The sequence below is a fragment of the Sminthopsis crassicaudata genome, chromosome 3 (genome assembly GCF_048593235.1).
Source record: "Sminthopsis crassicaudata isolate SCR6 chromosome 3, ASM4859323v1, whole genome shotgun sequence".
Taxonomy (NCBI): Eukaryota; Metazoa; Chordata; class Mammalia; order Dasyuromorphia; family Dasyuridae; genus Sminthopsis; species Sminthopsis crassicaudata.
In genome coordinates, this window is record NC_133619.1 from 260,059,460 (window position 1) to 260,081,527 (window position 22,068).

General features: G+C 34.0%; 1 protein-coding gene and 1 long non-coding RNA gene across 2 annotated transcripts in view; one reads left to right on the forward strand and one right to left on the reverse strand.

Annotated features, from left to right (window-relative positions):
* The first annotated feature begins 1,631 nt into the window (after positions 1-1,631).
* Positions 1,632-15,802, forward strand: LOC141561250 (uncharacterized). Its single transcript, XR_012488002.1, has 4 exons — positions 1,632-1,823; positions 11,985-12,112; positions 12,779-13,343; positions 15,535-15,802. It is a non-coding gene; the product is annotated as an uncharacterized LOC141561250 (long non-coding RNA).
* The window catches only part of CHAF1B (chromatin assembly factor 1 subunit B), a 41,106-nt gene continuing 27,760 nt past the window's right edge, over positions 8,723-22,068 (reverse strand). The window contains exons 8-14 of the mRNA XM_074300604.1: positions 21,025-21,118; positions 17,835-17,904; positions 17,670-17,752; positions 16,696-16,858; positions 15,192-15,620; positions 12,576-12,670; positions 8,723-12,062 (exon numbers count right to left, since the gene is read on the reverse strand). Of these exons, the coding sequence (XP_074156705.1) occupies positions 11,950-12,062; positions 12,576-12,670; positions 15,192-15,620; positions 16,696-16,858; positions 17,670-17,752; positions 17,835-17,904; positions 21,025-21,118 (1,047 nt within the window). The 3' untranslated portion in view covers positions 8,723-11,949. The remainder of the gene's footprint in view (positions 12,063-12,575; positions 12,671-15,191; positions 15,621-16,695; positions 16,859-17,669; positions 17,753-17,834; positions 17,905-21,024; positions 21,119-22,068) is intronic.

Genomic DNA, 22,068 nt, shown 5'->3' on the forward strand with positions numbered 1-22,068 from the left:
AGTAGTAAAATAACATAATAAAATCTTAGTTAGAGTTGGGGAAGAAATGAACAGAGAATCAATAATTTGATCTAAGAGGTTTATCCTGTCCTTGTCAGCCAGCCCTGAAAATGGCAAACAGTAATTATTTCAAGATCAAGTCAACTTCTTAGGATATTGGGACACTACTGCTAGGTAATCTCCAATCTAAAATCTACATTATCTTTCCCTACAAATCCACACTCCCTCACAAACTTCATGAGCACTACTATCTTTCCATCGCCTAAGTTTACCACCTTGAAACAATCTTCAATTCCCCCTACTACTTCACATACCCCAATGTTGTCATTTGTGTATACCCAAACTCCCCTCAGTCTCCTTCACACAACCACCCTATTTCATGTTCTCATGAAATGAAATCTCTTATCTGAACCATCTCTTCTCATGAAATGAAATCTCTTATCTGAACCATCACTCAATAGCTTCCTAATTAGTTTTCACACCTCAAGTATCTTCTTTCTCCAACCCAACTTCTGAACTGCCAAAGTGATTTAAACATTATTATTCCAATAGTGTAGAAATAAGTCAATAAATATAATGATATTATCCTTTTTTTTTTTTTAACATAACCAAAAAAAAGTTTGGTGATCATTGTAATAGAGTAAAAGTAATTCCTTATTGGCCTGAGGATCTGTAGGAACCCGAGGCTTTCCCCTTGCACAGTCTTACTAGACTTCTTCATGAAGTAATAACCAGACATCATGAACACTGGTAACTAATTTGCTATAACTGTTCATAGGACTAGGATGGTAGCAGCCAAAGAGGCTCAGAGCACATGCTGTACAAAGATGTGAAAAGAGGGGAAAGGAAGAAATGACAAAAGAGCAGATAGGAGTAGAGAGGATGATGTTTCCTGGCACTGGGGGGCCATGTGTGAAATAGGGAGTTGTACATGGGAGATCATTTCTTCCCATCTTGGAGAGGTGGGCAAACAATCAACAAGTGTTAAGTGCTTATGTACCAGACACTATATTCTCATATTCTCTCTCTCTTTATATACACACACACACACAGTTTTCCAGACCTGATTTTGCTATGTGTTACCCTTGAATCTCCAGAAGACTCTAGAATCTCTCTAGACTCATATTCCTTATGTGCAAAGTGAAGAATTTAGCCCAGCTGACCTCTAAGGCCTATAACTTAAGTCTTTGATAAAGTTCATACTTACCTGTCCCTCCATACAACTCTGAAATGGTGATGGTTTGAGATACTGAGAGATCCCTAAATACTGTACTATTTTTGTTGTAATGATTTGTTTTCAAACTAAGGAATTATAGTGGAAAACTTTTGAGAAAATGCCATTCAAAATGGAAAAGACTTATTATTCCATGATCATTTGTCATTTGAAATAGTTTCATTTATATGTTAAAAGTTATGTTTACAAAAATATGTCACAGGGGACAAGGAAATTAAACATTCCTGTCTATACTTCCCTTCCTTCTGGTCCTAGCTCTAGCCAACAAATCCTACTCTGAACCTCACTCATTCAATCCCTTCTTCCACCCAGGAACAAGGGCATTAGAGAAAGACCCAGGCTAACTGCTTTGAATTTCCTAATCTTGAGGCCCTAGGCATGTGCCTAGTAAATCTACTGGATAATCCAGCATTGTCTGTGAAGACCAGTCAGTTGCTATAGGAATTCTCATTATGTAGCACAATGATCTCACTCACAGTACACAGTAGCTGCAAAGAGGTTTGGGTCAGTGGATAAACCACTTCTCAGACTCTTTATGCCAGATCAACATCTTCTCCCTCCCCACCCATCATAGTAAAGGAAATTCCAGGTAATGATCAGAGTATAGGTATAACCTATTTTATACCTTCATTCAAAATTCTTCATTTTACAATAAATTTCACCACAGGATTCTTTTGAAGAAACTGTTTGACTTATAAAAATTCTATTTACATGCAATTTTCCAATAATGTATTTATTGTTATATTAAAATGAATTTCTTTATAAATGCAAATGTCTAGTCCCTATGAGAAGGCTGTGTGGGTTTCCTACTATCCTGCTTCTACCCCAAAATTAATGAATTTATTTGGAGATTAGAAAGATGGTATAAGTCCTCACCATTCCACTTTTTTCCTTAGAGAATTTGAACCTTTTTTCATCTATCTTCACTATTAAAGTGATTGTGTCAATGATATTCTCCCTTCAAATTCAAAGCTAGTTAATTTTCTTAGATCAGATCAGTGATTGTTTGGAAGTGTAGGACAAATTGATTAGTACCTTATCCAAGCATGTAATTAATAAGTGTTTCTTGAATTGAATTGGATTTCTTGAATTGAAATTCATTGATAGAGTATTACAACAACTTTCATGATTTTCTCTAATCACTGATGCCAGAAATTTCTTTAATGGTAGACAAAGTGTTTTTTAATGCACATTTAGGGATGACAAAAACAAAAATTAGGGTAACAAAACTGACATGCAGACTTTAAATCATACTAAGACTCCTTCCTTGAGAGCTGGTTTTGATGAGTACCTAAGAGTTGAAGGGAGTATTGTAGTGTTGGGGAAATGAGGATTAAAAAGTAAAATATAAAGTCCTTTATAATAGTATTTGAAGTGAGCATAAACTTCATAAAGACAAAACTTCCAGTCAGTCAACAAGCATCTTTTAAGCATTTATAACTTGGTCTCTGACCTCAACAATTTCATATTCTAATGGATGAAGGCAACATGGGAATAACAATTTACATACAAGATATATACCATAGAAATGGAAGGTAATTTTAGAGGAAAGGCCAAGAGGTAGCAGGAGCTGGGGAAAACCTGTAAAAACTGAGACTTGAGCTGAATCATCAAAGAAGTCAAGGAAAACAGGAAAGAAAGGTGAGAAGGGAGTGTTCTCAGCATGAAGGAAAAGTAAAAAGGAATAGAATCCAGAGATCATGTGCATGACTGCCAGTGGAGCTGGATTGAAGAGTACACAGCAGGGGAAAAGTCTAAGATGAGCAGGATCAGGCTATGAAGTGTTTTAAATGCAAAACAACACAATATATTTGGTCCTAGAGGTAATAGGGAACCCCTAGAGTTTACTAAGTAGGAAGATGATATGGTCAGATTTTCAAAAGACTTTAGTTGCAAAAATATAGTGTTCAAATAATTCTGAAGTTAGTATCATCACTAAAATTTGAGATAAGTGGAAGGCTAGGGATAAAAGCCGAACCATAGATTCTTTAGTGTCTATCCTACCTGGATTTGCACCAGAATGTCACCAATTTATCAAAGATAAGACTATCTCTGTTTTTCTAGACCATATCAATTGAGAAGCTGAGAGTTTATGACTGGCTGGTCACATAGGATTTCTTCTTTCTGCCTATTCCAAAAGCAACTTCAATTTGAGCATTCCGTGACTGTTATTGATCCCATCAGAATGGCAGTGCTTTGGAACCCATATTTTAGCACAATTCTTGTTCCTAAGTCTGCATTTCAAGCTCAGTTGAGCTGGCTTGCTAATGCATGTCAGTTTCATTCAATATCTCTCACACTTTTCTGTGTGAGAAAAGAACACATTGACAGAATAATCCCCTCTTCACTTAGCCTTTGCATTTGAGCTGCCTGCTTTTCTCCTCCACCCCGAGTAATACAAATATTAAACAACAAACTCAGAATTGTGCATGAGGACCAAAGTCTTAGAGGATTAAGAAACTCTGAAGCATTCACTTTGGAGACAATGGCTGTAGAAGCAATTCTATAAGATAAAAGCTGAGACAGATGGAGATGGTGGATAAAATTCCTAACAAAACAAGACACAGAAGATCACTTCATCAACAAACTTTTACTTAGATGCAAAGTCTGCTATCTGAATTGAGATTATAGTATTGCCAGCGGGGTGAAGGGTAAACTACATAAAAGACAGAAATAGCACAGAAGCCAGTTTGGGCCTGGTGAGTAAAAGGCCCCAATTCTCCTCTCTTGAAGCCATATTCTGATGGCCAACAATGGTGAAAGTTTGGTTGTATTCAGACATACTACTGAAGTCATTTTCAAGGTCTAATGTAAGTTGGAAAGAACCTGACACTTTCTTGCCCAATCTTTGTTCACTAGTTATGGATAAGAATAATTTATTATCACAACATTTTAAGGATTTCTTTATAACAACTAAGAAGGTAGGTGTCACGAGGATTATAATCTCCATTTTACAAAGAGAATAAATGAAGTTAAAGACACTGATTAACTTGCCCATAATCATAGACTAGTAAATGTTGAAAATATGGAATATAATAGCTATAATAAATGTAGGAATATAATACACTATGTATTAGAACATTACAAAACACATCTTTAAACAAACATCCAAAACCATATAATCATCTAAATAGATGTGGAGGGGAGCATCTGACAAAATACAAGTCATTTATGCTTAAAAAACAACTCTACAAACTATAGGCAGAGAGTAACTTTTATTTTTCTACTGTTAACCAAAAAATATCAAAAAATAAAAGCAATCATCTTATGTAAAGGAGATACTCTAAAACATTTTTCAATAAATATAGCAGTAAAGCAAGAATACTCAAAGTCCTCACTATTGTTTGATATAGTCCTGGAAATGTTATTTTAAGGGGACTTTGAAGCATTCTCAAATCACTTAACATGGACGCATTCTGAAGGAGCCTAACATGCCAAACCCTGTGTATCCCCTACCATCTGATTAGAGTACCACCCTTTAATTGGCAGCGTAGCCAGAAAGGCTATATCTTTGAAACTGGCCAAACTGAGAGTTATTCTCTTCTTATACAATCTTACCTGCAATGTTTAGAAGGTGGAGATCACAGTTCACTACAGCATGGGTGCCATGCAATGAAAACTGACAAAGGGAAAATTTCCCTCCACAGTGTTCCCCTTCCCTCTCCTTCTTCCTCCCCTCCCTTCCCTCTTTTTCTCTCTTCCCTCCCCTTTCTTTTCCTGTCTCTTTCTCTTTATGCTGGAGCTGACAAAAGAACTTTGGGGTGTTTGTTTTTATTTTATCATTTGCCTTTCCCAATTTTGGATGCAGCTAAGATCTCTATTGGATCCAGATTGAGTCATGGAGACCCTGGAGTCTGGATTACAAGAATCTTGGAGCTAGTCAGTCCAGAAAGGAAATTTCAAGAAGCTAGGGTGCCTGGGACTTGAGTCAGAGGGTTTAGGGTGTGTGCTAGGGGAATTGAAGGGGAGAAGACTTAGATTTAGGATTGAGCTGTATAGGAACTGAGTTATGCTATTAATCTAATCCCCTTCACTTCCCCTTTTCTGAGGTGGTGCAAATTTGAATGGGAATTATGCCTCCCAAGTTTTGGGAAAGTGTTCCTATATTTATTAATATTTCTTTATACAAAGCAATCTGACAGTTAGTGGTTAAATGGAACTGGGGTACAGCAGACCCACTCCTTATGCTTGGGAATATACCATGAGAGGGTGGGCTAGAGCCATTTTCAGAGAACCTAGATGCACCCCAAGCTTCTTAAAAGTACTGTAGAATCCTAGGGAAAAGGTGAGATGTAACACACCTGACCTTTAGGACGTTGGGGCCAAGGTAGTTACTGCTGCATTGGCAACAGCAATGAGACAAGAGAAAGAAAGAAAGATAGGTAAAAGAAGAGAAAATGCTACCTTTTAGATATGATGGTATATGTAGAAAATCCTAGGGAATCAGTCAAGATATCAATCAAGACAATAGCGTTAGCTATAGTCTATTAAATAAATCCTCAAGAATTAATTACATTTCAATATAATAATGACAAAGATTAAGAAGCAAAAATAAGGAGGGAAATGTCATTCAAAATTACTAAAAAATAAATAAATAAATAAATAAATACATAGAATATCTGTTGACCAATTCACTAAAGCACATAAATTTCAATTACTACAATTGACTACAGAATCAACAAAATACACCTTAAAGAAATAACTAACAACTTAGAAAATAGGTGAAGAAAGATTCAGTGTTCATAAGTGAACTGTGCCAACGTAATAAAAAATTGCAACATTACTTAAGTTATTTGCAATTTTAGTGCTTTTGTTGTTCACAAGAACAAACTCCAAAATCTGAAATTGTTATAGAAATAAATTAATTTTTTTCTTGGAGAAGAGCAAGTTAGAAAGATGTAGCCTGCTCTCATTTTGACACGGGTGTCCACAAAAGAATCACAATACATAGTTGAGCAAACTTGCTGAAAGGGCAACTTCTAAATAAGGCAGATTGAGATCAATATCAGTAAATGTAAACATTCAATTAAGTTTGGAAAAGTAAAAAAAAAAAAAAAAAAAACACCCAAGGGGAATCAAAAAAACAACTTTGGGTGGACTCTAAATAAGACTTGGATGTAGGGGCTCAAAAATATTTTGGATGGATCCATGACTTGGAGGAACCCAAAATTTCTTGTAGTCTTCAGCGTTTCTGTAAAGGTTTTAACAACATTCTGGGGTTCAAAAAAACCTCTCATTACATAAAATTGGATTTAGACAATACAATTAGTAAGCTTTCCAAATAATATAATAACCTAGAGCTAATTTTACTAATAATAAAGCTTGATGAAAAAAATTAAATTAGGAATCCATAATTCACCTGACATTTCAAAGAATTTCAGTTTTTAGATCTTATTTGCTCTTATTTCTTGATCCCCATACTTTATATAGAAACTGTCATTAAAAGACTGAAGGAAGAATCTTTTAAAAATGATTCATGAGGATTTCACTTGTAAAATGAGTTGCTGAATGTAGAAAGATGCTGGGAAGATGGTGGAATAGTTCAGAAAATTCCAAGCTCTCCAGATTTCCCTCATAAACAAAAATTGTGGCTCAGAACAAACACAGATCAGTGTAAATCAAATAAGACTCACTGAAAAAGACCTAAGAAAGACCCTAGTACTAAGGTATAATGGTTGTAAAAATGTAAACACCTCCAGGCTAGTTCCTCAGAAATAGCAAGTGGGAATCAGGGGTCTGGGTCCTAGAAGATTGAGGAATCTCAGATAAAGGGATACCACGTCTAGCAACGCTGCTGAGAAGGCACTATCACAGGCCTGGTGAGTGTGGAAGCAATGTGACAGGATAGCTGCTGGCTACTTACAGGACTTACAGGAGCACTTACAGGAGCATATAGTTTAGTTTTAGGTTCCAGGTTCCACTGAAGTGAAGCCAGAAGCACCATCCCTCCCACCTCAGGATTAAAGGTACTTACACTAATAATCTTCATTTAAAAAATGAGCAGGTAAAGAAGAAAGAACCCAACTATAGAAATTTACTATGGGAATAGGGAAGACTGGGGTTCATCTTCAGAGGAAGACCCTGAAGTAAAAAAAAAGGTTCTTCTACCCCAAAGAGTAATGTTAAATGAGTACTTGGCCAGAAAAAATATTTGTAGGAGAATTAAAGACTTTAAAAATAAAATGAAAGAGATTATGGGAAAACTTAAAAAAAAAAAAAAAGAGAAAAGAAAGAAAGAAAAAAGAAAAGAAAGACAACCATCTAAGATTATGAAAAGAAAGTCAAGCAACTAGAAAAGGAAATCCAGAATGTTAAAAGAAGAAAATGATTCTTTAAAAACTAGAATTGGGCAAAAGGAAGCTAGTGAAAGTATAAAGAGACCAAGAAATAGCAAAACAAAATATCAAGAATGAAAAAAATAGAAGAAAATTGTATAAGAAAAACAATCGTTCTGGAGAACAGACTGAAAAAAATTAAAAATAATTTAATTACCTAAAAGCTGTAATCAAAAAAAGAGCCTTGACACAATAATACAAGAGAATTGTCCTGAAGTGATAGAAAAAACCACCAATAACCACCTCAAAGAGATCTTACAAGGAAAACACATAGGAAACATGAATGTTAAATTCTGAAACTTCCCAGATCAAAGAGAAAATTTTACAAGAAACAAACAAAAACAACCAATTCAAATATGCTGTAGCACAATCAGAATTGTACAGGATTTATCAGCAGCTACAATAAAAGATTCTAAGTGCTGAAATATTATATATTTAAAAAACAATTAGGACCCTAGCCAAATATATTATATCCAGCAAAATTGTACAATATTGAATGAAGAACATGAACATTCAATGAACTTGCAGATTTTCAGGATTTTGTCTAAAACAAACCTGAACAGTAGAAAATTCTACTTATAAAAGCCAACATCAAAGATTAATTTCAAGGGAACTCAATAAGAACATTTACATGGAAATGTAAACCATACTTCTAAGACTGACATCCTTGGTTGGGTAGTCCAAAAGAAAAATTGAGGCAGAGTTATGATCTGATTCTAAAAAGCAAAATCATGTAAGAAAAAGGAAAAAAAAAAAAAAAAAAAAGTAAGTATGCTATATAAATGAGATTCAGAAGAACTTGCACAGAGACATTAGATGGGAGAAGAGGGCTGGTAGTTCTTAAAACCTAATCACATCGAGAATGGGGTAAATAGGGAACAATACACACATATATTATGAAGAGTATAGTACCTTCCTACACCTATAAAGACTAAGGGAGGGAATAGCATCTGATGAAGTATAGAAGGGTATGTAGATTTACAGCATGGAGATTAATAGGGAAAACATAGGGAGGGAGGTGAGGGGAGAGATTAAGGAAAGGATCCTTAGAGTAAAGGAGGGACATAGATTAGGTAATACCAAGACAATGTAGCAGGTAGTAGTAAAATAGAGGCATCAGTAAGAAAGGAAATAAGAGATACACACATAGTAATAATGATCAGTAGAATTTATTAGAAAATAAAAAGCAGCGGTAGTAACCATTGATCTCAGTCAAAATAGATTCAACCAAAAGAGAAAAAATAGGTAAATTACACTTTGTCAGCCAAATTATTATTGTTTTAAACTATTTAAAACAACTAGATTGTATATGTTTGGAATATTATTGTGGTGCAGTAAATGATGACATGGTGGATTTAGAATATTTTGGAAAGATTTGGACTTAAGATAATGTTATTCATCTTCAAAGAAACAGAGAACAAGCATACTACAAGTTTACCTTAGATGTAAGTGAATGTATGTATATATGTCTGCATGCATTTGTGTATACATATATATGTAGATATACATACCTATATACACTTGCATATATAAATATATTCATGATTATCTGCAACCTTCTTTAGGGAGGTGGGAAGGAGGAAAAGAAGGAAAAATAAAGTAAAAAGTGAGAACAAAAGAAAACCTATAAGGAAGCAAAAATGGACAGTTCTGAATACTACATGTTGTAGTATTCAGTATAATACCTTGGTTTTTTTTTTTTCTTGAAATGGAAATGTTTCATATTTTGAATCCTCTCATGTTCTTCTGTACACGACAATATATTTTGTTCTATTTTTATTTTTCTATTTTGTTAAGTTTTAAAAATTTAACTAAATTAAAAATATTTTAATTTAAAAAGGAGATAAAAATAGGAAATTTATGAACTACCATATATGTATTTTAACAACATATAAGACTTTCCTCATTAAATATGGAATATTACATGTTACATTATAGATTAAAACTCTTCACAGATTCTACATATATCCTCATGTATATTTTCTTACTCAAATGAATAAGCTTTATTTTTTTATCTTACTAGATGTTTGGATCAAACTTATGTTTCCAGTGAATTTATTGTTGCTGGAAGTACAAGATAGGAAAAAAATGTCAATTATCAAAGGGCACTCAATTCATCAAACATTTACTTTATAGGATGTTATTTTTACATTTATTCCATTTGCCATTTAATCTGTCTCAAGCCCCAGCTACATTATTTTCCAATTTTGTTTCATTCATGCTGTCCATATGAAAAGTGATAGGTATCCAGCATTATAAAAATTCTATTTTTACTCTATTTATGGTCATTGTTTCAGTTAAAGTTTGTGAACCCACTCTATTACACTGAGGTAAAGTCAAATAAGTGATTTCACTGCTTTATATGCAGACAATCAATTTACCAGTTAAAGTTACTTGTAGAGATTCCCCATTTACTATTGCTAAAACCTTCCAGTAACAAGATAATATAATTTAGTACAATCCCTTGAATTTGGTTATCCAAGTAAAGTTTGGAAGTTCCAGTTCACATGTTGAAAATATGATGAAAACTCAAATCTTATAGAGCTAATTCTATTAATAGTAAGCTTAATGAACAAATTAAATTAGGAACCCATAATAACCAAAGCTAAGACAGAAGGGTAATATATTATATTCATGATTGCCTAAAACAAATTTTTGCTTTGTTTTCCAACTACACAATTGTTCCAGATTCCGGACAAGTGGGTTTTAATCCAAACTCTAGCATTCACTATAGCTATATACCTTATATATTGGCTTGTATAAAAGTTTCTGCATTCTTTTTATTGTCTTTATTATCTAGAGTTTAGATCTGCCACTTTTGTAGGGAAAGTTACTAAACTGGCTAAGTTCTGGCCTTTTTTAGATGTAGGTAAGGAACTTGACAGGATAAATGGAATATATCATACATCCCTAGATTTATAAGAATTACCATCAAGGTGGAAAATTTACATATTCAATGGCTCTGACTCAGTAGATATATCATGTAAATCTCTCTTCTCAATTATTCCACCATAAGCTCTCCAAATAGAGCCTTGAAATGTAAATCCTAATCTAACTTTGAAATCCAAGACCTTTATCTCCATAAAATTTTGTTCTTCCCTTAGGTAATTTGAGAGATCTCATCTCTACATTCCTTTTCCTCTCTGATATAAATGAAAACTATATATTTCTCCTAAAAATTCTGAATGATGTTCAGAGTAATTTTTTGAGCTCTGAACCTATGCTTAAGCATATTACAACCTATATTAACCTTTGGGATCTCTATGGGGATTGTGTCATTTGGCAGTAATTCCCTTTCACAAGAACTTGATGGGAATATTTCCCTCATATCAACAAGTTATTTCCTATTTGGAGGATCTCATTTTCCTCACTTTAAAACTGACCATGGTCAATTCAATGACTTTTCATGATTCCAGAGGACTGAGGATTTAACATGCTCTGTTATAGAGAAGTTTTGGATTTAGAGTGCAAAATGAAGCTTATATATATTTTTTATATACCATAAAGGGAAGGAATTTGTTTTCCTTGACTATACCTATTTGTTACAAATTTGTTTTTCTTTTCTACTTTTTTATCAATGAAGTGAAATGTAGGCATTTTCAGTTGAATTCACTGCATTACTAATTTTACTTTTCATGAAGTTGTAATAATTTATCAATGCTTGTAATATAAAAACAAAACAACTTAAAAAAAAAAAAATGAAGCATGGACCAGATTTGAAAACATCCAATGAATGGGCTTTCTTAATCTAACACTGTTGTATCAAAAAAGCTTAGTTTAAAAACAAAACACTTTATTATAGTTACCCATAAGGACTGAGATAAGCAAATCCAAGATAATGGGAGGCAATTTAAAGTAATTTTTGAAATGCAAATAAAGTAATTATGAAAGATCTTTCCAGCTAAGTGAAAACTATAATTTAAATTAGCAATCACTTCACACACTCTAAAATCCAAAAGATCAACTCTAGAAGAGATTACATTTTCTCCTTCTTTTGAGATCTAATCTTGGAAGAAAAATTCCATCATTAGGAAAACACTTTAAAATAAGAGGCAAGGTTCATAGACTTTCACAAAAATTTAAACGCTTCCAGATGGTTAAAGGTTGACGGGAAAATAATGACAGTATTTAATCTAAGAATAAATACTTTCATTCTCCTGAATTAAAACATATGATAAATAAAAATAAAAGGTTATTTGCTGAAAAAAAGCAGTACAAGTCATTATCTCTTGCTATAAGTATTATGCTTCAAGTGCTTGTTGCACTGGGTAGAATGCTAAACAAGTCACATGCTTCATTTTGGACCCAAAGGCCTCTCCTACTTTGATTATACTATGGCTAGATAATGAAAGTCCACCAGGAATCCAGTCTTTCAGACTCTCAGCTGCTTAAATCACGATTTCTTTCATTTTCAGAAGATGGTGAAATAGGTGTTTCATTGAACCTTAGGCGTTTTGATTCTGGAGAAATGCAAAGAGTGTCTTCAGGTACTTCTATAATATTGAGAAGAATAAGTGTATGATTATGAAAAGTTCAACAAAATGTAAGCTTCTTGAGTTACGATTATTTAATTTTTGTATGATGCTTTGTACATAGTATGGTGTTTAATAAATTATTTGTTGAGTAAACTAAGTACTTCTTAAGTCAGATGTAACTTACTTTAACAAAAACAAATTCATTATCAGTAAGAGGAAGAACTGTGTGCAGGAATTTCAATTTGATAAAAATGGAAAATGCAGGTAACGAAGTATGTATGAAAATACAAACAAAGTATGGACTTCACCCCATAATTGTCCTAGGAAACTGGGAAGACAAGTCACTCTCTGTGATAATTCCATACAAAATTTCTGCCAAGTTATTTAAAGGGAATTTGTAAATACTAATATGCACAACAGTTTGTTTCATTACTAGAAGATGACCTGATAAAACTAATAAGAGATATTAACTTTCAATCCAATAAAATTAAAAATATCTCTGGTATAGTTAAACAATTAAAATTTACTTACCTGGCTGACATGCTTCTATAGATGGGACAGAAACTGCATTAACTTGTGGAGTGCATGTCTGAGCATCTGTCTTTAAGGCCGTTAAGTTTATTCTCCTAGATTAAAAAATATAAAATGACAGGGAACACAGCTGAATAATAGACAGGCATTTGTTCTTCTTATATCTGATAACCAATTAATTTTCTTTTTTTTCATTTTTTTAGGAAACAGCATAGCTATTTTATCATTTTTAAAAGAAGGTAGTGTAATAAAATGTGTTTAAACTTTCAGCTGAGAATTATGCAAATACTCTTAAAATAAAATAAAGAATTTGGAGAAAAGAGAACAGACTGGAACAGAAGTTTACTAGTGATGGGGAATTCAATTATGCAGAAATCTGCTGGACCTGTCTATGAAAAAGCAATTCCTAGCTTGTCTTAATAATTGCATTCTTTTAAAAAATGAGGAAAGCAGTGAAGAGAACTGGCCCTGGTCCTGAAAAATTGTTACAAATTATGGGGAAATCTGTAGAATGAATATTAACTCTAAGTTTTTGAAGATTTTAAAGGACTCTGAGAAAAGCTAAGAATCTCTTGAAAATCTGTCCAAGTAATAAGCCCAGGAAGTTCTGAAGGAGGAAATCATGGATATATAAGAAGAAATTCAAAATTGATGATGCTGCTGATGATGAAGAAATGATCACGTTAGGAATCCTAAAACTCAAAACACGCTGAAATTGATGACAAATATCGACAAAAAGGCCTGGTGATTTAAAATTACTGAGAAGAGGTATGTGTTTTCTTAATTCTCATTTAAGGTTCGTAAAGTGATTTACACATATTATCTCACCTGAAGAAATGGAGGTAAGTACAATTAAGTGACTAGTCTAGATAGCATATAGCTAATAAGTATTTGGAGCAGAATTCAAACTTAGAACTTTCTCACCACAAATCTAGAACTCTATCCATTAAGCCACCTAGCTGCCATATCTAAATATTATGCTGCTTGGCAGAGAAAATAGAAGCAAAGTAAAAATTAAATAAGTCTGCCTTTTATCAGCATCTCATTTAACCTAAGTAGTGAAAAAAAAAAAAAAAAAAAAAAAAGTCAATTCTTACTGTCAACTTGAAAAGAGGGCTATAGTGAAATGTACCAAGGATTTGTCTATTCACTATTGACTTGAATGAAAGTATAAATGGCATGTTCATCAAATTTGAAATCGTCACAAACCTGGGAGATATAAAGTCACAGCAAGGATGACAAGGAAGTTTCCACAATTATCTCAATAGGCTCAAAATACAGGCAGATTAAAGTTCGTATAAAAACGACCTGGGGGAAGTGCAAACTAACTAAAAATCAACGGTGTGATGCAACAAAGAAAGTTAATGCAATCTCAGGCTTCACTGAGAATATGTACAACACAAGATGGCGCTCCAGTCAGCCCACATCAGGCCATCGCACTGAAAATGGCTTATTAATAAATTAAAGGGAATACTGGTGAAGCCATTGAAAGAGCAACTGAAGAGATTTAGCCTGGAAAGGAGATTTGGGGAGAAGCCAGGGAGTGGAGTGTGAAAAACAGATGGACATGATGGCTATTTTCAAATAGCTGAAGAGCTATAGGTTGGAGAGAGACTGGCATTGCTCAGTTGAGCCCTAGTTGTTAAAGCTAGGAGCAATGCAAGGAAGCAGCAAAAAGCTAGATTAGCCTCAAACTTCCTAACAATTAGTTACCCAAAAGTATGAGCTGCCTCAGGTAGTTTCCCCTTTCTGCACAAACAGCAGCCAAGCACTCTGGCTTGAAAGCCTATAATGCAAAGGCTATATATAGAAAGCAAGTGGTATATGAGACTGATGGTCATAAATTGTTATAACCAAATAAAAAATATGGCTATCTACTAAAACACAGAGATACCTTCATTACAGAAACCTCTTATTTTTAAAGCAAAATTAGGATAAGAGTGCTGAAGACATTCCTGTACAAGTACAGTATGAACTAGCTGGCTACCAGGACCCTTCCCACTCTGAAATTCTACTAAGAAAAATGCTGAGAAAAGAATACAGTGAAAAGATCTGAATGTAATAAAGGAATAAAAAAAGTTACTGGTGGTTACTGGTAACCACCGTTACTGTTTTTCTCCTCTAAACTGTCCCATCTTTTGGGGAAGGTTGTTTTACTTTAACTCTGATTTGGAAATTCATCACTTGATTTTATTAGTTTTTCTGTAGAATGAAGTGATCTCTGAGTAAAAGCTTTAAAGTCTGTGAAACATGACATGGAATATCCTCATAAATGAGACTATGGATCACTAAGTATATCTAAGTTAAGCAAGAAGGAAGAGGAATTACTACTTGAAGAGAGCAAATTCATTTAAGTGGTTCTCCCGCCTATAGCACAAACCAGCACAAAACTTAGAATATAAAGGCAATAGAGAAAGCACCTGGTACCTAACACTTGTCATAGGTGAATTGTTATAACCAGATTACAAAGCAATGAAACACAGAGACATTTTCATTACAGAAACCTCATTTTTTTTTTTAGCAGTATTTGTTGTCATTTCATACCAGTACATCTTCCCTCCCTCTCCCAAATGTTCTATAACTACAATTTTCTGTATTAGTCAAAGTTTTTCTTACCGAGGAGTTGTCTTACTCCAGGCTTGTAAGGTATTCAAAGTAATTCTCCGGGGTTGGCTTGACTTTGTGTTCTGAATATAAGCCTGTGGAGTTTTCTTTTCTTCAGATGACAGATTCAGGGAGTTTCTATTTCCAAGAGGACTCATAGGCAAGTCCTTGTTTACTGTTATGGCTGGAGACTGCTTAGCCTGAAGGGGTGTGATAGAACTGTTTGGGTCTTGGTTTCTACTGGTAGGAGTTCCTTCCACTGGCCTTGGGCTTGGAGAAGTCACTCGGTGGGTCTTGGCTTTCTTCTCTGCTGTATTAGGAGTTCTCACATTTAAAACTGGTTTCTCTTTTAAAGGCACTCCAAGTTCATCTTTCTCAAACGTCACAAAGGAGCAATAACCATCTGTAGAAGAAATGGCCAGGAAAGCCCCATCACTGGACCTTTTTTTCCAAGGAAGGGAAGAAAATGAAACAAATAAAGCTTGTTGCTCTACTTGTTGAGGAAAAAAAAAGTTGAAAATAAAACTAAAAACCAAGATAGTACCAAGTATATTTACATTATCGATTTCACCTAGATAAGTAAACAGATAACTTGGAAAATTGTGGCTAAATCTTGAAAACAGGATCTAAATGTGTTTTCCATTTTTATTTTAAAGGATTCAATTAATCAAAGTTAAACTTTGGATGAAAAAAAAGCTGGTCTTTTAATTAAAAAACCAAGTTCTAATCCTGTATCATCCTGGATCATTCATTTAACCTCATATGCTTAAGTTTCTTTATCAGTAAAGATGGAGGTAATATTTGCTTATATTATCTATCTCATAGGATGGCTGTGAAGAAAGTATTTTATAAATCTCAAAAGTGTTGGAGAAATAAGTTATTTGTAATATGATTTTATTTTACACTTATCTGTTCACTTTGCTTCGTAATAAAAAATAAATTTTTAAAAAATCAGAGTGAGCAGAGGGGAAAGACATTCTTGTTTCCAAGGATTTCTCCCAGTACAAATAACAACAATGATAATAATAAACAGTTATATAACAGTTGGATATGCAAAAGAAACTTTACATGTATCATCTCATTTAATCTTACAATTCAGGGCTTTCCAAAAGCCTTAGTGAGCTTTTAAGCTTCAGTAGAATTTAAATTTAAGAAATAACAAATTTAATAGTTTATACTTAAGAATATCAAATAAGAATAGCTTAAAGCTGTGCCAAGACTTTCGGGACATTCTGTAAATTGACTGTTACATGTCAACCCTCATCACTGACAAAACTTAGATTTACCACTATGGCAAGATGTGATTTATCTCTGTTGAGTCTCTTTAATCTAATCACTAACTTCCAGAAATGGATATAAGTAGATGTCTTAGGTGACCTTAAAGTGGAGGGAATTAGGATAAAACATTTTGATAAGTACCAAGATATATTTCCATTCAACACTGTATCTCAAGGGTAAGAAGGCAAAGAGAGATAAAACCTAAGAGTTCAAAGTCCTCCTCCCTCCACTGACTCACCATGAAATATCACTTAGTGTATGATAATGTATGTTAGACACATAACCGAAAGGAAAGGACTGCTGAGTGTCATAGAAAAGCACAGAATCTTCGGAAGCCACAGCAAACACCAACCGGTAGGGTAGGCTGATTAGTTCCTGTCCTGATTCCTGTGATGCTTTATCTAAAACAGAAAAAAAAGCCATAAGAAAAGGGAAATTTAAAAAAAAAAAAAAAAAAAAAAAAAAAAAACTTCAAAGGAAATGACAGGCAAGTTGGCAAAACAGAAACTTTAACTCAGGAATTTCATCTAGCATAAGTTAATTGAAAGTCAGTTTTTAGCTTTGTAATTACTAATATAGCTCTACGTTTTCACGTGAATAAATTGTAATAACTTGGATAAAGTTTCTACAAAGCAGAAAAATGAGACTAAGGATCTATCAATCAAAGTAAATGCTTATACACTTATTTTTTTGCCAGGCATTTTGTTGGTGACTGATAAAACAAATTTAAAAATGGAACAATTCTTTCCCTCAAGAAGCTTACATTTAGATGACATTTTAGTGTTCTGACAAATTATTTAACTTTTATTCATGTCAGATTGATGAAAAATAGCCCAAATGATATTTCTGCAACTTAGAAAAGCAAAAAAACAACAAAATAAAACAAAACAAAAACCCAATAATAAATCACATAAACAAATCCTTTTTACTTATGAAAAAACCAAAGTAATTAAAAAGAGATCCTCTAGCATTTGGTGCTACCAGTCCAATTCTCAAATATTTAGGAAGATAAACTGTAAAATAACTTGTGCATTTGAATACAAAACAGGTTCTTAGAACTTGGAGATCATTCAATTCTGGCTTCCAGCCTTGACTGTGAATAAACCAAGCCCAGAAATTCATCTTTCCTAATAACAAAGAGATTATAAGTCTCTTACTGTGATATGCCTGAGAGACTTATTTCAACTACTTCTATTGTACTCCATGTATTACCTACTGGCCTCAATTCAAAATAGACTGGACAGCAGCGGACAGCAAGTGTTGCTTTTCCAGGGCAGGGGAGATGAGCAATAGGCCTAAAGAAATCATCATAATTTTAGAAAAAAAGCAACAATAATTACATAAAAATTTTTTTAAATGTTTTTCTATAAACTATACCTTTTAAGATTCTTTCTGGAGAAAACATAAGTTGTATTTGTTACATTTTCACCGGACTCAACACAACCTGCTAAATTTGCAAGGACAGGAAAAGTAAAGATTATAAGGGGGAAAATGACACTATTAAATTATTTCAAAACAATAGCATTCCCCTTTGTTTTGTTTTTTAAAAAGTTTTTCCACTAAAGATGGTTTATGCTTTTGTACAAGTCTCTTGTGTCTGAAACTATATCTATGACTATGGATATATGTGCAACAACCTTCAAAAAAAATTTCAGCTAAGTATTCTTATTGGCTGATTCTATGAGATCAGACTCATTTCCTCACTCATGAGGGAACCAATTCTGGTACTTGGTATGGAATCTGAAAAGGGCTTTTACACCAATCTTGTTTCACATGTCCTTTTACTCAGACCCTTGCCTAAATCCAGACCTCTTATAGACCATTCGTTTTCCCTCGGAGGCTCCTCTTTGTTTTGGTGACATGACGTTTTCCTGCCTTTGCTCCTACCAGTCTACCTCATTCCTTCTCAATCTTATTTCCTGGATCTTTATTCAGGTCCCACCTGCTAACCATAGATGTCCTCCAAAGCTCTGAACCTGGCTCTCTTGCCTTCTCTTTCTATACTACCTGGCATGGTGATCTCATCAGCTCCCACAGATTTAATTATTTTCTTTCTGCAGATGGATTTCCGAACCACTTATCTAGTCTTAATTTCTTGTCTCACATTTCTAACTACCTACTAGTATATCTCAAACACATTATCTTGACCCCCAAAAGCTTCCCTCTTTTTAACTTTGTTATTTTTAATCAAGGGCACTACCATCTTCCTAGTCATCTAGGCATTGCAACCTATGTACTCTTCACTTTCACTTATTCTATGCATCCAATCTATTGCCAAGTCCTGTTGTTTTTATCTTCTCCACAGTAGCTTTAGTGGCAGCTCCATTATCTTGCATGCCATAGTTACCAGCCAGTAAAAACTGTTTACCTCCTATATGAATTATTTCAACAACCCTCTGGTTAATCTCCTTGTTCTGAGTCTCTCCCTATTTCAATCCAACCAGCATTTCTTAGCTATCAAAGTGATCTTCCTAAAATGCAGACATGACCCTATCATCCCTATTACTTAAACTCTAAAGGCTCCCCATTACTTACAGAATTGAATATAAAATCCTGTTTGGCTTTTAAAGCTTTTATAATTTAGCTGCATCTTACTTTTCTACTCTTTTTACCTATCACTTGCTTCCACAGACTTTGTGATCCAGTGACAATGGCCTTGGCTTTTCCTCACACAAGACACATGCATTTTCATTATCTGTCTCCCCATTTTTTCATGCTTTTCTTCCTTGTCTTTGGCATCTAGCTTCCTTATAAAAATTGAGCTTAAACCCTACCCTCTATAAAGGGGTATACCTCTCCCTGAGAACATCTCCAATTTATTCTTATATGTACATAGTTGTTTGTATATTATCCCATCCCTTTCTACTTACTAGTATGTAAGATCAGTAAAAGAAGGGAATGGTTTTTTTGCCTTCCTTTGTATCTTTTTGTATGCCTGTCTAATACATTAGTATGTAAATGTTTCTCTCAGTTGTAATCCTTCTCTGGGAGGAGGTTTCTTTTCTGTATAATCTTTTCCTCTATGAGCAGGTTTTTTGGGAGGCTTCTGGAGCCTCCAGCCAGCCTCTTCTTCTTCCTGAATCCTGGCTCTGAATCTCCTCCAGCTCTTGTCCTTCCCCAATCCAGACTGCTCTCCAAGCTCAATGTTGCCTCTTTTTATCCTCCCAGAGAATGGACTTGTGGGTACTCCCAGGGGCTTGTGGGAATTACTTAACAACCAATGAACTTGTTCCTCTTAGAATTCCTAAGGTGTAAACTCCCTTTAAAGGCCTGAGCCAAAGGTCTGAGCCAGAGAACTGTCAAGTCAACCTGAGTTCTCACCTTGTAATTGTCCAGACAACCTGAGTTCTCACCTGGTAATCCTAACATTTCTTAATTTGACTTACATGGGTTGCAGACTCTTTGGCTCTCTCCTAGTCTGTGGTGTGCTATAAAGAAACTAGACTGGGATTCAGGAAAGCTGGGTTCAAAACCCAAGTTTTCCCACCAAAGTCTTATATAGCTCTACATTTTGCCTTCCATATGTCACCTTCCTCATCTGTAAAAGGTGACTGTTGGATGAGATGATCTCTTGGGTTCTTCCTAGGATTCCATACTCTGATTTTATAATCACTTGAACTCTGAAATGTGTATGCACAGACTTGTGGCGCTTGTCTACTCCACTCTCCAACAGTCACCAGACACTGCCTTATTGTGGAATACATAATATACCTATCAGTTTTTATCTTTTCCACCAAGACTGAGTGAACCTGAAACCAGGACTGAGGACAAGAAGGTCTTGTCCCAAAATTAGTAATTACACCCTAGAGCTCTTCCAGTGTTCCTGTTTCCTTCCCTGCCCATCCTAGCCTGCAGACTCTAACATCCTTGTATGCCTTAATTAACTTCAAGGTGTGTCACAAATGTATATTTGTATTCTCAAAAGAAAAATTAAATAGTGCCTTGCATACCAAAAGAATTCAACAAATATTTGTTAAAGATCCTTTTCCCTTCTCTCTTTTTTCACTGAACTAGTGATTTCATCAGTGTAGGGAATTCCAAGTGAGAAACTTACAAGCCCAATACAGACTGGCACATTTTCTTCCAATTATTATCTTTGAGAGTTGTCTGGGAGCACTGAGAAATTAAAGGACTTGTCCAGGATCACATAACAATTAGATTTTAAAAGATAGAATTTAAAATTAAGTCTTCCTGACTCTGAAGCTAGTTCTCTAACCATTATATTACTCTTGTTTTTCCCTACCTTAAATGATAACCTTGGGCTCAATAACTGGTCAGTTGAATTTTATGATTTATAGTATTTGACATTCTCTTATGTACCTTTCAGTGCTAGACTTCCATACTCTTGCTATAAAAAATTTTGAAGTTTTGTGTATGTGTGTATTATTGAGGAACACTATGATAATCATAGATACATTGCTTCAAAGCTTTAGTTTTGAAATTGTAATCTGTACACACCCTATTAATCCAAATATGAGTCTCACTCCTAAAATAGAATGTCTTAAATTCTGTCCTGGTATGAGAGCAAAAGTGCTAATAAATAAATTATTATTCTTTCTTTCATTACCTGGTGTGAGAAGTAAAGATCCATCAGGAGTAAAACTAAGTCTACGAAAGAATGACTTCATACTATCATCATGAAACATTCGGTAACTTCTTGCCTATAACACAAAGAAAATTCAAAACTGTACTTCAAATCTTAATTACAAAAATATATTTAGGCTTGAGGGATAAAACAAACAGTATGTATGCTGACCTCTTCCTATTTTGACTACAAAATATTTCCTTAAAGATGTCTTTGTTTTTGCTCCTGAATTTTTCTAGAAGCTAGAGCATTCTTCAAATCAAATTCAATTTAATAAACATTTATTAAGCACTCAATAGATGTAAAGGTCCAAGTAAATTTAAGTCCAGTTTTTCCTATTGTTCAACTTACACTTATCCAGTGTTAATGTGCTTCTCTCATAAGAATCATGTAAATTAGATGGAACAATTATTTTTATTGCCATTTCTTACATGAGGAAACTGAAATTCTTTCAGGTTAAGTAACTTTCCCATAGTCAAAGTTTACTAATTGTCAATGACCAGGCATGAACACAAATCCACTGTTCTTTACCACTATAGTATACTTCTTCCTCTATGTGTACCATAACAAACACATAATGCTTTTGGTGATGTGTGGGGTTAGTTTAAGAGCTATTTAAAGAAAATTATACTACTACCTAATTGATAAATGGTAAAAGGAGCAGGCAATTTTCAAAAGAAGAAATCCAGGTTATCAATAGCTTCATGAGAAAAAAAAAAAATCTCCAAATCACTAATCCTAAAGAGAAATTAAAATTAAAGTAATTCTGAGGTTCCACATTATACCCATCAGAATGGCAAAATAGACAAAAAGAAAAATGACAAATATAGAAGCTTTAAGAAAACAGACATATTAACGTACTACTGGTGAAGCTATAAACTGATACATCCAATCTATAAATCATGGTTGGGATTGTGCTTTTAAAAAGACAAAAAAAAAAAAAAAAAATCACTCAATTGTGCATATCTTTTGACCAAAAAAAAGTAATGCACTAATTTTTTCTTTTCTTTCTTTTTTTTTTTTTTT